The sequence below is a fragment of the Hyposmocoma kahamanoa genome, unplaced genomic scaffold, assembly GCF_003589595.1.
Source record: "Hyposmocoma kahamanoa isolate Upper Pololo Valley unplaced genomic scaffold, ASM358959v1 66, whole genome shotgun sequence".
Classification (NCBI taxonomy): domain Eukaryota; kingdom Metazoa; phylum Arthropoda; class Insecta; order Lepidoptera; family Cosmopterigidae; genus Hyposmocoma; species Hyposmocoma kahamanoa.
The window spans coordinates 239,626-256,367 of record NW_020653854.1 but is presented as its reverse complement, the minus strand read 5'-3'; the positions used below and the strand labels follow the sequence as shown (position 1 = coordinate 256,367).

The window sequence follows — 16,742 nt, the reverse complement described above, 5'->3', positions numbered from 1 at the left end:
GACTCCTGCGATCAGTGCACTTGGTAAGCTGCTCAGGATATGTGAGACATATGCGGAGGCCCATAACACGAAAAACACCGAGCTCCTAGTTTTTAAGCCGAAGGCAGGTTCTGTTGGAACTGTGCCGCCGGTGTTTCTCTATGGTAGTGCGATAAGTCGCGTCTCTCAATTTAAGTACCTGGGTCACTGGGTAACCGATAACTTGCACGATAGTGCCGACATGGAGAGGGAGAGAAGGGCCCTGTCTGTTAGATGTAATATGCTCGCCCACAGGTTTGCTCGTTGCACCAAAGATGTAAAGATTTCATTATTTAAAGCATATTGCCAAAACTTTTACACAAGCAGCCTGTGGGTGAAGTATACGCAAAGAACCCTGAGTACATTAAGGGTGCAATATAACAACGCTTTTAGGATGCTGATAGGGCTGCCGCGACACTGTAGTGCATCCGGCATGTTCACGGAGGCGCACACAGATGGCGTTCATGCCATTATGCGCAAGAACGCTGCCTCACTCATAATGCGTGTGCGCGGCAGCGCTAATAGCATCCTAGCCGTTGTTGCCAACAGGCTGGACTGCCCCTACCAACTACATTGGATGCAACTACACGTGCGTAGGGTAGTGGTCTAGACTCACTTTTCACTAAAATTAAGTAATTTTGTATTGTGCTAAACATAGCACGTAAGAAAAATTTACTGTATTACTAACATTATTATGGATCATGGTGCGAAATAAATAAATAAATAATTCTAATTCTAATAAACGTTTCTTCTATAGGCTATTAAATGAATGTAACCATGTAGTCTGTGAATGTAACAAATAGAGCAATGTCGTCACTACTACAATTTTGTGTGGCTCTTACATTCTTCGATTAAATAAAATAAAATAAACGACGTAAGAGTACGTTATTGTACATCACTTACAAATGTTTAGGGCGGCATAGTGTTTGAAGAAGCGTCTTGCAATCTCAGCGCATTCGGTTCGTTGCAGTGTTGTTTCACTGAATGGTCAACAATCTGGTCAGAGGTAGCGGTTTTGAATAATTTTGGCAAAGATTACTAAGTATAACAAATGACAAACTTTGCAGGGACTGAATACTACTCTGATGAACATTTTGGGGTATTTAATTAAATGCTTGTATCGGCGACAAGATTAAGCAGGGCTGTAATTAACGCCGGATTTTCGACCTTTCTCTAGGACAATTATGATTTATTGAGTCGCTCCGCGAAACGAGGGTTTACAGCCCTTTGGGGATGCTAATCAGAGCAACATTTTATTAGGCACTCTCGTAATATCTGTAGGTACAATCCACCGCCAGCGCGAACGGGGTAAGTAGTGAACACGGACTTCTGCTTGCCACAATCCAGGAGTACTGCTTCTTTCTGATTTTTTCTTCATTTAAATATTTAATGAACATAGAGTAGGAACCATTCCGAAATATCGGGAAAATAAAAAGAAGTCATACCGTGGTAAGAAACCTGATAATAGTGATAATCGTTTAGTGAATAACTAGACAAATTTGACCGGTGTGAAATATCTTTTGTGGTAATGAAGCGTCAGTTTCTTTTCACCTATTCAAAAAATGCATTAGTGCGTGCGTGCGAGTGTGCAGCCAGCCTCTGACACAGAAAGTTAAAAAATGGTTTGTTACGCCTTAGTGTGTAGTATTTTGGAATTAGGTAGTCTCATCTGGTCGCCTCGACACGCCTTGTATGATAAGCACATTGAGCGCATACAAAAAATATTTATTGAATTTCTCAGTTACAAAAGTAAAACAAAATCCGCCACATACGAGGCAGACATTTCAGTATGCATAGTCTTGCTGATAGGAGACGGCTCTAAGATTCTTTTATAATCTCAGTACATAGTACCTACCTACTAAACAAACCGACCTCAAAAGTGTGTGGAATTAATTACATCTGTTTGCCAAGTTTTATTAAAATCGGCTACCGGAAAGTGCGCAAAACCGGATTCATCCCCTAGTTTGCCACCCTTGGAGGTGAAATATCTTTCCAACAAAAAATAAATCAACAAAGTCGGTTCACTAATGCCGCCGAAGTTATCGCGTAACTTACATAAAAGTTAGTAGCAGTAGAGCTCCTCGTGAAAGCGTTCGTCCAGGGAAGTACTGCCACCGCAGACCACATAAATGTGACTGCCACCATACCTATTTCTGCCGCCAAGCAGTAATGCGGGCATTAATGGTGAAATTACAGGCACATGGGACTTGTCAACTTATGTCTCAGGGTGAGAGAAGCCGTGGCAGTGCCCCTCAGATCTTTAAGTTTGCACTGCAACTGTTATGGACAGGCGTGTAGCTTACTATCAGGCGCACGACTTATTCGTCCCGTGACTTGATATTATATTTTTTTAAATGCATTCGAATTGAGAACCTCCTCCTTTTTTTAAGTCGGTTTAAAATTTTACCTTTTATTTACAATATTTTTTATTACTATTGTTTAAATACTATATTTTAATATTACTAACTATAACTGTTATTTGTTTATTTATACACATTAAATAGATTTAAATACACCTACTAATTGTAATAACTATCAAATCATAAACGTCACACTATGTCACATCATGCAATTTTTTTAAGTTTCTATCTCTAGATAACCTGTAATTGGCATTATATACTGGTCATATAAAATAGATATTTTTGTATGCTGTTAAATATCATGTAATAAACAAATAAAGTATTTTTAAATACCTGAAAAATACGCCGACTACACGCCGTCGCCGACTACGGTTTTACAATCGACGCACATGTGTAAGGAACCAATATTTACCTAGGTTCTAATAAAGTATACTGCATATATTTTGCAAGGCATTTTTGTATTTAAATGCGTGAGTGGTAGTGCTACGTTGATGAAAACACCTACTCACCTACTAAAGATACGGCAGGGCCAGCGGCGGCGGCGGCGGCGGCGGCGGGCGAACTCAACCAATATCAATATTGAAGCGAGACACAACGCAGTTTGTCTTGTGCACCGGTTCAAAATAGCTCAAAGGCTATTTCCTTTTCAATATATAATCTCAAATAACCTTGTTAACATTCCCTGTTCTGCTCCCTTGTGTTTTGCTATCAATGCTCCACCTCCGCGCGGCCGTCGTCAATGCACCGATCGCGCCAACACCGTTGAGGAAATTCTCTTATTCATATAGGTATTCGAAGGAAAATTACGGAACATTTCAACAACCTGATTAATTTAATGCCGAAAAAGAGTGGTTCCTTTTCATGCGATCCCCGATAGGTGAGATATTAAAGAGACAGATTCAGTAAGTGTGATTGAGTATAGAAATCGTAAGTGGGTATCAGACGTGAGCTAGTTTCTTACACCTGATTATGCAAACCCTAAAGGGTAATATACCTATTGACAAATCATTCCAGCTTTGCTTCCGTTCAGAGCAAACGAGATGTTCTATTTGCTAAAGAATTATTTGAATTAACATTTTAGGAGTTATTTTAATAGTAGGGGCCCATGTGAAACAAGTATGTAGAAACGTAAAAGTTGAGCTGTGTCGACGGCCAGCAGCAAAGTGTGTGCACAAGGCGCGAAATGAAATGGCGATTTAATTCCATTCTATTAATTTATTTTTGTACATTATGAACTTCTATTTACGTAAAAACATACAGTTATCTACACATCATTTTCTTCAAATTGTTATATATCAAGTTACAACCTTAGTTTCAGAGTGATGAATTCATTATACGTGGACATTTAACAGTTTATCAATTATCGAACGACTAAATTGTTAATGGCTGTGCTTTGACGACATTTCGATTGCAGTTCATCGTCTATCGTACATCGTCGCCCAAAATAATACATAACTGCGTCTCACAGTTAGCAAGAAGCTAATATGGAGTAACAATTTTGGTTCTTAATTAAAATAAGTGTAAAATTAACAATAACTAAAACAATAGGTACTGAAATACACAAGTAATGTACCTATATATGCATTATAATGCATGCAAGTACATAGTCGGTATAGTAAAATACTTATATTATTTGGCACCAACCAACTGTGGAAAATATTTTGATCGCTTACGTTGTTGTTACCACGTAACCGACTACTTATAATACAAGGGTTGAGGAAGACGCGGTCTGTTCTTTAAAAAACTTTGGCAAACATTATTTTTAGAAAAAATTTAATCGGAACGTTATTTACAGGTGGCGGTATTGTTGTGTAACATCTCTCAAAATTGGAATTCACCTAAGAGTACAGGTTATTTTATGAAACAGTTAAGTACATTTCGGCCATTCTCAAGTTCGGTGTTCTTTGCCTAATTACCGTAGCCGTTGTTTTTTCTCGCTTATTATTATTATACCCAATAACATGGAAATATGAAAACTTTAAGCTAAAGTATCAATATATCTAAATGGCATTGGAATAAACAAAGTAGTTTTCAAGTTATTAAGACACAAATATTTTATGGAAACGGGAATTAGGTCTAATTAGCATAGCCATGGATACGGTAATTAGAAAGTTCAAACATTTTTAAGAAAACTTAAAAACAAAAATTATAAGGAACAACTAGCAACATATGAATAACTTTGATTTTAATACTCTACACTTTTTGTAATGAATTATACCGACAGAAAATATCTTTTTTAAGTTTTTTCGGCAGAAATAATCAAAATGTGAATTATTGCACTGTTTTTGTGACAACTGTGATTAATCATAACAAAGAATTAGAGTAATTGATTCAAAATCATTACCATTAACCAAATGCTAAAAAAACTGCTTTAAATTTTATTTCAAGAAATCTTGAATGGCATTTGTATCAGTAGAAATAAACTAAATGTAGCAAAGTACACAAATAATAATTCAGCTGTATCAGAAATAGTCAGTTTCTCTTAAAAATGAACTTTCTAATTACCGTATCCATGACTACGATAATGAGATCTAATTACCGTTTCCATAAAATATTTGAATCTTAATAACTCAATAATTACTTTATCTGTTGTAATGCTATCGAAACATATTGATAGTTTAGCTTAAAGTTTTCATATTTCAGTGTTATTGGGTATAATAAGCGAGAAAACATTTGCTACGGTAATTAGGCCAAGGACACCGAAATGGCTATGGTAGTTAGGCTGAGAACACTGAATGTGAGAATGGCCGATTTGAATAATTATTGTTAACGCATTGATAATTTGTTAAATCATAAACTTTTGACAAAATAATGAATCTCTTAACAACGATTCATGGTGAATAACTATGTTGACGACAAAACTGTGAGTTGTGAGTGTCGCGATGCTGAATTTACACAAAAATATTTATCTCTATATCTAAGGTCGCCGATAGCTCGACGCAACAACTATTTACATAGACACCGACGGCGGGTCCGTAACTGTGCCTTACAGCCCGACTCTATTTGTACTTATTTCTTACAAAAATATGTACGTCCAATTATATTATCACAAACGTGTTCCTCGCCGTCTCACACTGCAGCCGACCGCTTCGAACTGAAAAGAAACGAACTTTTTTGCAACAATTCCGATTCAGGGGGTCCACTTGCGTTCTCCGTCCGACATCCGTCTGGAACAATTACTTTGACAGTAATAAGTGATACTCGCTCGACCAAATCAAGAGACAACGTCGAATACGAAGCTTTATTTGCGTCATGCGGTTATTTATTTTTTCGAATATTACTTACTTAAACAGTAATTGTTTGAAACGGACCGACAGGACCGTGCACGAGACTGGCCCCGGCGAGACACGAGAGCCATGGGCACAATGTTAGTTTATTACAGATCATTAGGCGTACTCGTTGAGCAGGCTCTCTCTATTTCAAGAATGAGGACAATTAAGATTATTTCCGGCGGTTTCAAAATCAGCAAGACCTGTGTTAGCATTCCCGCGTACTTCCGTAGACATCCTTGTATTTTACAAAATCTCATGGCACTAAATAAAAAAAAATCGAACATCACTCGGCGACGTCAACAAGTCACATGTCAATTCAAAATGAAAGAATTGTGTCAACAGGATGCCCGTAACTATTTTCAACTTGAAAGTAACGAGTTTATTGCAATAATGTTTACTACCGAATGAACGACAAATTAGGTGGATCTGATTCACAGTCCACGATTTGAAAGCGTGTTTCAAATCTCACAGGTTAGTAGGAGTGAATAGACTTGAACAGAAGACTAGAGTACGTGTTGCCGCCATGTGTTAGACATAGAAAACTTTCTTGAGCTGCCTCCGTTACCATGCCAGACTGTCACGCAGAGGTCCCAGATTCGATTCCTGGGCCGGGAGAAATATTTGTAGGGCCAACATTTATTTCTCTTGTGAGTTTGGGTGTAATTTGTGGTTGTCCATGTGTGTGTCCATGGCACCCGCGACACAGGGTTTCCCTAGTGCGGGGCTATGTTGAGTGTGTGCGTTATTTGAGCTAGACAAGTTAATAGAAGCACCAGAAGGGAGTTTTACTACACTTGGAGGCTCTTCATCATTCGATTCTTCTGAAGAACAAGAGGTGGAAGTGGAGTGGCTGGAATTGTCTTCTTCAGAATAAAAATGTTCATGTTAAGCTCCTCGAGGGTTTCAGTGGCAGTAACTGTATATCCCTGTTCATTATAATGTATAAGTACAAAATAATTAAGACACAATTTTTTTGTGCTCTGCAGTGGCCAGTTCATCGGCTAAATATTGATATCATTAATAATAATAACAATTAATGATATTTTATTTTATTATTAAGCGTGTTAGAAAGTAAATATGTCTTTCACATAAGTACATATTCACGCACATCGTTAAAATTGGAAGAGGATACATAAATTCTGGTCAATGAAATATTGGTATAAAAAGTACCTAGTACATTTTTCCTTTACGACGATATTGCCCATGGCTAGTTTCAACTGGATAGTAGTAAAAGATCCGAAATGTAAATCGAAAATTAACGTGGGTATTCCAAATATGAATATTTTGCATTATTTACTAAAAGCTACTGAAAGCTTTTGTGTAAATAAAACTACGGAAACAACCGAATTAAATACTGAAAGTTCCGAAAAATCTTGCTGACGCAATACTACTTTCCCAACTAAATGTATATTTTACCAAAAACGACTGTTAGCATTTTTATCATAAATCACCAATAAATTAATACAAATTTAAAAGCTACCTTATTAAATAGATTTCATAATTAGCTTTGCTTCACTATTCCAACATACGGAAATACTGTTATGAGTGGCGACATACGAACTCCTAAGAAATATCAAAATCAACTTTGAATCAATACTTAGAAATAGAACAAATATTCTTAAAATGATATGATTTGACACTAAGTGGACGAGGGCGGTGGGAAAAAACTAGCGGAGAGGGAAAGTAAATTTCTGTTCAAAAATGACTTCCGCGTTTATACAAGAAAACTAACTACGAAGTACGCTGTGTGCAGCTTAGACTTACAACCTACATCGAACATATTCGTTTCTATCCAGAAAGACATTCGCGTTCTTATAAAATTTTGAAAATGATAGTGTTGTAGTTAAAGCTCCATAGAAAAAAATTGAGGTTAAAAAGTTAACCTAGGACAAATAACATAAATTAAGTAGGTCCCTATAGCGTGACGAAACGATTTTATAGAAAAAAAATAAGATAACAATTTTTGTAAGTTAGGATTACTTTCGGAACTTTAGTATATTTTTGGAAGTATAGTACTTTTTCTTACATCCTTTGTTTATCAATAACATATTTTAACGCAGCTTATACTGTCAGAATAAATTCAGATTATTTCTCATTTAGTGCCAACAGATTCTGGTAGACCAATACGTATACGAACTCGTTATTCGTACGGAAATGAATTGTTTATTAAAAATCGAAGGCATTCTCTCATTCTTGACTATTTGTCTTTAATGGGAGTATAAGGCGAGGTACATAGATTTACCTTAGTGCTACGTGAGAAGAGAGTCGTATTCGAAGGGCGTGGGGTCGGCCGCTCGCAGGTGTCACCAGAGCACTCCGCCAGATATGTTGGCCACTTCGAGCTGGTCGCGCGGCGGCGAGTCAGCGCGCGGCGCCCGGCGGCGGTAGCGCCGTCGGCGACTGGCCCACAGTGCTAGTGCCAACACCAGCAGCGCGCAAGCCGCTGCCGCGCCCGTGTAGCGGCCGTAGCTCCGTCGAGTCCAGGAGTACTGCGAGAACTGCGACTTCTGCTCCGTCTCCTGCGCTGACTTCTCGCCGGCGACGGCGCCAGTGACGGTAACGTTTTCTAAGACGCTCACTTTCATCGCGAACATACGATCCAATTTCGACCCGGCGCGTTCCGCACCGTCGGGTGCAGTTTTCTTGGTTATATTGACTGGCGTGTTTAAACGCTTCCCCGATCTGTTTTTCCTTTGTACTGTCGTGACGTTATAGTCGAAGCTTTTGCCTTTTTTGGAAGTCTGAGTGGGCAGAAAAGGCTCTATGTCCAGAACTCTGTGGTCTATGTTGAACTGATCATTTTGTAGTGTATTTTGATCTAGCACTTTAGAAAATTCCCGTGCCTTCACGACGGCGGTGTCATTCAAGTAGTCGCTATTCGTCGCTATTACGTTGTCGATCCGATTCACTAGGAAGTCGTCTTGTTTCGTTTTTTGTAACGAAGCTATATTTTTATCAGCTTTCCCTATTAACTCGTTTGTCTTGTTTATTTTTATCTCATTGTTATAATTTTTGTGCCCTATTCTGTTGGACGAAGATTTTTCTGTTTTGTTATTGAAATATCCATAGTATCGTAACAACTTATTTATCATTTCCGTACTATATAGGTTGACCGGTGGTAAGCTTTCGCTTATCGTGAAAGTTTCTGAGAAAGTGCAATTGTATTTAGTCATGTCCGCCTTTGACTCGGTGGTGGAGTAGTAACACGTTTCGCCGTCTGATAGGCTTTTGTTCCAGGTCATCCAGTCTCTGAGCCACAGCTCCGCGCTGCAGTTGATCCTATTACCATGCAGTCTCAACGTCTTCAGTTGCGCTAAGTAGAACAATAAATCATTACGAATAGAGGAGAGGTTATTCATTCTCAAGTCTAGGTACTGCAAGTGCGAGAAAGCGGCTAGAGCGGCAGAATCAGCGAGAAGTTGGTGTGCTAGGCCCGGGCTACCCTGGATGTGCAGCAGCTGCACGCTTTCCGGCGCTGATAGCGGGAACTGCCCCTCTTGAGCCGGTGCCGATACGTTAAGCCCACACAGGCGAAGGTCGCGCAGCGCCAGCGGGCCTTCAAAGGTGCTGCGCGTTAAACTCTGTATCGGGTTGTCCGATAAGTCCAGCATCTCTAACGACAGCAGGTCGTCAAACACATGGTCTTGTATATACCTTATTTGATTACTCTTCAACATCAAAATGCGTAGATTGGGCAAGTTCTTGAAATCAGGTATCGACAAATTTCTTAACAGGTTGTTGTCGATCGACAAGTACTTCAACTCGTCCGGCAGGGACTTTGGCACGGCCATTAAAAGGTTTTTGTTCAAATTCAAAAATAGAAGCATCTCCAACCTGCCCAATGAATCGTCCTCTACCGAGATGATTTTGTTATCGGAAAAATCTAGAGATTGCAGTAAAGGATAACTGTCGAGATCTCCACATCTTATTCCGGATATTTTGTTCCCCACTAGAGAGAGAAATCTTACTGAGTGCGTGAACGCTTCGGGGACCTGGAAGAGGCCAGTGCGGGAGGCATCGATCTGCTGTAAGCGACGGCCAGTACCAACGAGCAGCTGCGCATCCAGTTGCGTACGGCCGAGGCGCGGATTGTCAGTGAGCAGCAGTCGCGCCAGGTTGGGTAAAAGCTGCAGCGCGCCTGGCGCCAATTGTCGCAGGTTGTTGTGCGAAACGTCCAGGTGCTGCAACAGCCAATTGTTGAAGTAGTTCTCGTGGATCAACTCGATCTTGTTCCTGCTCAGGTTCAAATGCTGCAAGTTTTTGAGCGGCGTGAACACATTCGCCAAGCTAGTCAAATTATTTTCCGATAAATCCAAAGACTCCAATTTTGACAATCCATTAAAACTTTCCTCGAATACGCCAATGATTTTATTTTTGCTAAGAATTAATTTCCGTAGATTCGAAAACTTGTTAAAAAGACCCTTGTTTATGTAGCGCAATCTGTTCGACGATAGGTCGAGTTCGCGCAAATTTAACGGTCTAACGTCGATGTTAATTTCTACAAAAGAAGTATTTACAACACGCAAAGCCCTGGTGTCAAGCGATGAGGCGCTGAAATTGAAATTTTCCACATTGCATGTGTGCCGAAAAGCAGTCGCAACTTCTGAGAGCGTTTTGTTTACATATTTTAGCGCCCACCTAGATATTGGCCGATCTTCATTACAACACACGGGCACCTGGAATATTTTTAAATTGTCCTTAAGAGTAACGTTGTACGAGCAGCTGCGGCATAGGGTAGTGTCACTGCGGCAGAGACACACTTCGGAGCAGGTTCCGGCCCATAAAGTTATTTGCCACGTCGACACAATCAACAAAAATAAATATTTCTTCAAATGCAGAGCCATCTCTGACGGCGACACTCGCGTCGTGCTTTTTACGCGGGCTTAAATATTGTGTGGTATTGGCACCGATTCAAGTGAAACATGTTCCAGTTCGCATCGCCACTCGAGTCCTTCCGCGGTTCTTCCAAGCGCGGCATTGTTGCAGTTTCACACGAGCACATACACTTCTGTGGGCGCTACCTAGGCCAGGATAGTGTCGGTCAAGCGGCCGGGCCCGCCGGAGTTAGACAACCGGCGGAAGAATAGGCCGAGGTGACGTTATCGCGCGACGGTCGCGAACACGCGACGGCGTGACGCGAGGCGCGAGCGGCGAAACGGCCGGCGACGGAGGCGGCGCCAGCGGGTCTGCCGCGAGCACAGAGGAGCCCGCGCCGGCGCCCGCCGCCCGCCCCGCGCCCGCCCCGCGCCCTCCCGACTCATTTTTATATAGTCGACTGACTTCCACACCGCCACTATTTATGTCATACTCGCCTCTCCCTAATACGTTATTTTGAGGACGTAAGTATTTGTAAGTGTACGCTATATCATGGGCCGCTCTCGCAGGGAGCGCTCCCCGCTGGCCATTCTCGGCAGGACAGCATGATTTAAACGAAAACTTATTATTGCTCGACGGCTTATAGAGCCGTTCCAGACGGAACGCCTGTGGATTTTTACCACAAGCTAACTCCCATCGTTCGCATTTAAATAACGACCTATGTACCTACCCGATTAATGCCTAGGAATAACTCAACCTAAGATTCAAGCATGATAAAACTGTTTGGAAATTTAACTTTAAAAAAAAAATTAAATTTAACCTTCTACGCACGCACGCACGCACGCACGCACGAAGTACTGGTACTTCAGCCGTGGACAGCTCGACAGGTATGCTTAAAGGGCGGGCCTTTAGGGGCCTAAGATAGGCTTGTTTTGGAGGAAGAGTGTTTTTTAACTGTGTGTCAGTTGTTCCATGTGATAACCAATCATCGGAAAAGGGTACTCCACATATTTAGATACATGTATAGATATAGTTACAGGGAGCGGCATAGAGTCGTTGAAACTACCAAATATTAATGATTTACCTTTTTCGAATTCCGGATTTCCGAATGAAAGAAACTCCTCACTTTATTATATTTATGAATGTCATGGGTAAGGCCGTTTAAAAATCCCTCCTCTATCTCCACATCTCTCGGTTTTGCGCCACTGAGGTCCAGTCCTTAAGGTGCGCGTCTAGCTCATCTCTCCATCGACGCTTTGGCCTGCCTCATGGTCGTTTTCTATCTTTGGTAATCCATTCTGTGGTCGCCTTCGCCCACGACTCGTCTGACATGCAGCAGACGTGACCCGCCCAGTCCCATTTTTTTATCTGTTAAGTATAGCAGATAAAATTTTAATTCTATTTATGAAATAGTTTTAGAGCGCAATCACAACGAGTCTCATGCAAACTAAAATGTCTAAAAATCCTCTCGTAAATAAAATTTTAAATTTTTTTTTCTAAGTTCTGCAAATGTCGTCGTTACGTCAATGTGAACGTTAATATACTGTATCTAAAGGTAGGGAGGGCGGAAAGCAACCATTCTGGTTTCTTTTTTATTCACTGTTTTGGTAAAAAGTCAGTTATCTACAGCATTTTTTTACATGGCACCACTGGAATTCCTGTAAAGTCCAGCTTCGACTTCCTTGGTGAGTAGTTTTGTCCTACGATGCAGTAAATCCACTTCCGGAAATCTGGAATCCGAAACAGTAATTCATTGATATTTTGTGATTTTAACAACTCTATGTCTCTCCTCCTTGTAGCTTTTTTTTATTCTAATATAAGTGTGCATTTGACCTCCACCTCACCTGATGGAAAGTGACGATGAGGTCGACGATGGAGCATGCACACCTAGATAATGCCTATTCACTCTCGCCTTGAAAAGGTCCAAGTTATAACGTTCAGGGAACAAGTCTGCAGGCAGGGAATTCCACTCCATAGCCGTTCACCATATAAATGTGGAAGCGTAACGCTTCGTGCGAATCTTTGGAATATCCACAACATAGGGGTAGAATTCGAGCCTACGCCTAGTCCCCCGATGATGGAAAGGGGAAGGCGGAATTAAATCGTGTAATTCCATCGCACACTCTCCGTGATATGTCCTGTAAAATACCGATAAGCAGGCAACTTTACGGCAGTGTTCAAGGCTCTGCAGCTTCGCCTCTACTGATTCCGAGTCACCTATAAGGCTCTTGGCACGCTTGTCAATTGAATCCAAGCTGGCCAGTTGATATGTAGCAGAGCTATCCCAAAGGCGGCAACAGTACTCCATACATGACCGGACTTGTGCTTGATACAGCTGAAGCAACAGTCCCGGTGTGAAGTACTCAACCTTAGAAAGGATGCTAATCTTCCTGGCTGCATTTTTGGCCATGGATTCAATGTATCTGCCGAAGTTCAGATTGGACGACAGGTCCATTCCAAGTAGCTGGAGACGGTCGGCTATTGGTATGGATATATCACGAAAAGTCGGAGTCAGCTCAAAGGGACTCCATTTAGTGGAGAATAGACCCGCCTGCGTTTTGATAGCGTTAAATTTGACAAGATTGGCATTGCCCCAATCGGGGACTGCCTTGAGCGTCAAATCTAAACGGCTAACCATGGACTCTCGACAAGACTGGATTTCCTCTCCTCTGACCTTTGCATTGGTCAAGTACCTATCTACAACTGTGCTGTCATCAGCATACGCAAAGGTACCTGGAATTAACATATCATTGATATGCAGCAGAAAGAGAGTTGCAGACAGTACGGAACCCTGAGGAACTCCGGCACGAGGTACACTAGTACACTTGTTCTAGTACACTATTTGTGCAACTCCTGTATCTACCAGAAGCCACAAAACAGAAAAACTCAGTGCCTCAAGGTTTTTGAGACGCTTGACACAGAAGTCATCATGAACGTACACACAGACTCCGGCACGAGGTAGAAACCTGTGCTCCAGAGTATACCCGTGGTAGCTGAGGTACGCCGTGTCAGTCGGACTTCTGATCTGCATCTCGGTGAGGAACAGCAGCTGCGGTTTATCGGTTTCAAGATGATGGTGGACCGAATCGAGATTTGAATGCAGACCTCGGATATTGAGGTGCACTTTTAGTGGGAGGACGTGCAACCGCTGTGTAAACTTATCCGTATTACCGTTTCAAAGCTCACACTGCCACACGAGGGTACAATCGGCTTGGAGACTGCGGGGACGCCCGAACTCCCCCGGAGATAGCCACCTGGTCCACCCCTCCGGTCGTCAACCGGCAAGGTGGAGCATTCCGGGATTTTTCGTTGAGTGGCGGGGCAGCCTTACACGGGTGGCTTTCCCGCTGCTTGTGCCCCCAACTTCCCACGGTCGGCCAGCGGTGCACCGTGCTTCGGATCACGCTAGCCTCCAGAACCGAGTGCTCAGTGTGGCAGCACAAGCAGCTACAACTCGTCGTCAGACGCAATGCAGCTGTTCAGACCCTACCTCCTAATGGCGACTCCCGAACACGAGTTGGAACACGGTGACGACCATTTGGCGACTCGACTACATCGGGAGGGTGGTGACTAGACACGGCAGAAGCCTACCACCAGTAGTTGTTGCTCTTTAGCACCACCCAGGGGTCACTTATAGGGTCTCGAGGGTAAACCTACGGAAGCGAGCAACATCAATCCCCAAAAATATCTATACATGTATCTATATACTCGGAACACCTCTTTCTGACTGATAGCTGCGATTAAAGTGTTGCTTAGTGACAAACCTGTGCTAATAATTACAGTGTACATGCCGTTTGATAATAGTAAAAACCTAACCGAGTATTCAGACTACTTAGGTTGTTTGTCTGCTATAGTGGCGGGCAATGACGTTGAGTCTGTTATAATTTTAGGGAACTTTAATGTTCACATAGACACACATTTTTTTAATGAACTAATTACTTTTTGTGCAGAGACGGACTAGTTCCTAGCATATTTTAAAATATACTAGGAAGTAATTAAGGCACTTGTACATACATATGATCATTTTCCGATGCAATTTTAATGTACTTAAAAGTAAAATGAAGTTTCAGCCTCGACAGCCATACGACAGACATATCAACATAGGGTGCCTATGGGGTAATAGAACACCTGTACAAGTAGAACAATATACAAAAATTTGTAATAAAAGATTGAAATACTTTGATTTACTTATAGATCTACAGAAATGTTGTGGAGAATTCTGTAGTAACTATAAATACAAAAGCATAATTAATGAATTATACAACCAATTTGTTTCCATATTATGTTTAGCAGCGAGTTCAGGATATAGTGAAAAGAGATACCATAGAAAATGTGTTGCAGGACGGAATGAACATATTAGCATCGTTCACGGTGAGGTCAGCGCCAAGTTTATGACGTGGGAGTGGTACGGCTATCCTAAGTCGGAACCAATCTATGACGATATGGTTCAAGGCCAACGTGTTTTTAATGGCAGACTTAAAGGATGTCAAAATAACCAAGACCAACTAAAAATAGATAACCTTGCGTTACATTACTCCAAGTCTGATTTTCGTAATTTTGGAAGTCCACCAACAAATTGAACGGACCACATGGCGTATCCGTAAGCGTTGATGATGTGACTAAGGAGCAAGGCATTGCCGATCTTATCAGAAAGCATTTCTGTACTATAAAAAACTTTACTGTACATCACTGTAAATTCGACTTTAAATTAGTCTGCATCCGTGATCGATTCTAAGTTCTGTTGTGGACCGGTTCCGACCAGAATCAAAGCAAGTGATGAGCAAAGAAAGGATAAGGAAAATTACCGGGACACGACGGTCCCAATATTGAACACTTAAGGTTTGCGGGCCCTCATGTAGCTCTTGCTTTGCTGTCGGGTACCTACTACACAACAGAAAAACGCCGATTTCCGCGTGCTTCCTGGGCTTGTCTAAGGCGTTCAACTTAGTCTCCTACGACATCCTATGGGAAAAACTCAGTGCCACGGGTACCCTTATGGAACTGATGAATGTTTTTAAGTATTGGTACCAAAATCAAACCAATGTTACGGTGGGCTAACACATTTTCTGAGTTCTATACCTGGGAATGCGGAGTGAGGCAGGGGGACTAACATCGCCTAAGTTGTTCAATTTGTATATAAATACACTGATCGGTGAATTCTGCAGCACACATGTCGGTTGTTACGTAGATGGAATTTGTTTAAATAATGTTAGTTATGCCGATGACATGGTACTGTTAGCTCCATCGATCAGTGCACTAAAGAAACTTATTAGAGTATGTTAATTGTGTGCAGCTTCTCATGGTCTTATATATAATGTCAAAAAGTCCGAGTATACGCTCCTTGGAGCCGCCGGTAAGACGAGTTCAACAAATGTGCTTCCCTGATTACTTAATGGATCTTCATTAAAAAGGGTTAGCTATTTTAAATACTTAGGACACTATATTACTATATTACTGGCAAACGAAAACAAATATACGCGATTTAAATCCGGAAAAATAGTTTCATTTCCTATGTGTAACAATCGCGAAAACCTAAGAAATCGATAGAATAGAATAGAATAGAATCGTTTATTTCATGTTATCAATGTCACAATATCACAATTGGAAATACAATGTCAAGGGATAACTATGATCGTCAGTAACAAAATAATAATAATGAATATAAAATAAAGTAGTATAACTACTGCTTGTCGAATAAAATAAAATTAAAATTGTTTCAAAAGAAACTCATCGACACTGTACAATTCTTTTACTTTAATTTTAATTTTATTACTTTTATTATAACATAATATATTATTATCTGTACATATGCATATCATTCTAATAATTTATGTACAACACATATTTGAAACCATTCCATTCGCAGATATTCTTTGGTCGCACCCTCTATCCAGGTCATAAATTTATATCTTAATAGTTGTATGTTGCTACTTAGCACTAAGACTGCTATTTGATACTTACATTGAATTGGTTACTCTGTGATACTTACATTAGTGCTCTTTGTTGTCATTGCAATTTTTTAGTGCAATAAAGAATATTTCATTCAGATATAAGTACTAATAAACCACAAAGAACAGTGTAAATCCATTAATTTATTTGCTGTTTAAAATGGTCTGAAGCACTTTTAAACAAAAAAATAAGAAACCGCGATTTTGTTTCAATTCAATTTGAAACAGAGGCTAGAGGTAAAGTTAATGATTAATTGTTTTACTTCATACAAATGGATCGGAAAAAGAAAAGGGGTCACTGAAAAATGGCCGCCGCCAGTCACGTTTCT

At 40.8% G+C, this 16,742-nt stretch overlaps 1 protein-coding gene across 1 annotated transcript; it reads right to left on the bottom strand.

Annotated features, from left to right (window-relative positions):
- Positions 1 to 5,077: 5,077 nt before the first annotated feature.
- Positions 5,078 to 10,833, bottom strand: LOC113231698 (protein artichoke). The gene is made up of 2 exons (XM_026466164.1): positions 7,893 to 10,833; positions 5,078 to 5,472 (listed from the first exon to the last, which is right to left on the bottom strand). The coding sequence occupies exon 1, from the start codon at positions 10,492 to 10,494 to the stop codon at positions 7,954 to 7,956; it is 2,541 nt and encodes an 846-aa protein (XP_026321949.1). The 5' UTR covers positions 10,495 to 10,833; the 3' UTR covers positions 5,078 to 5,472; positions 7,893 to 7,953.
- Between the last annotated feature and the right edge of the window lie 5,909 nt (positions 10,834 to 16,742).

Bases quoted from the DNA above. Each gene is read 5' to 3' on its own strand.
- LOC113231698 (XM_026466164.1), bottom strand. From the start codon at position 10,494: ATGGCTCTGCATTTGAAGAAATATTTATTTTTGTTGATTGTGTCGACG.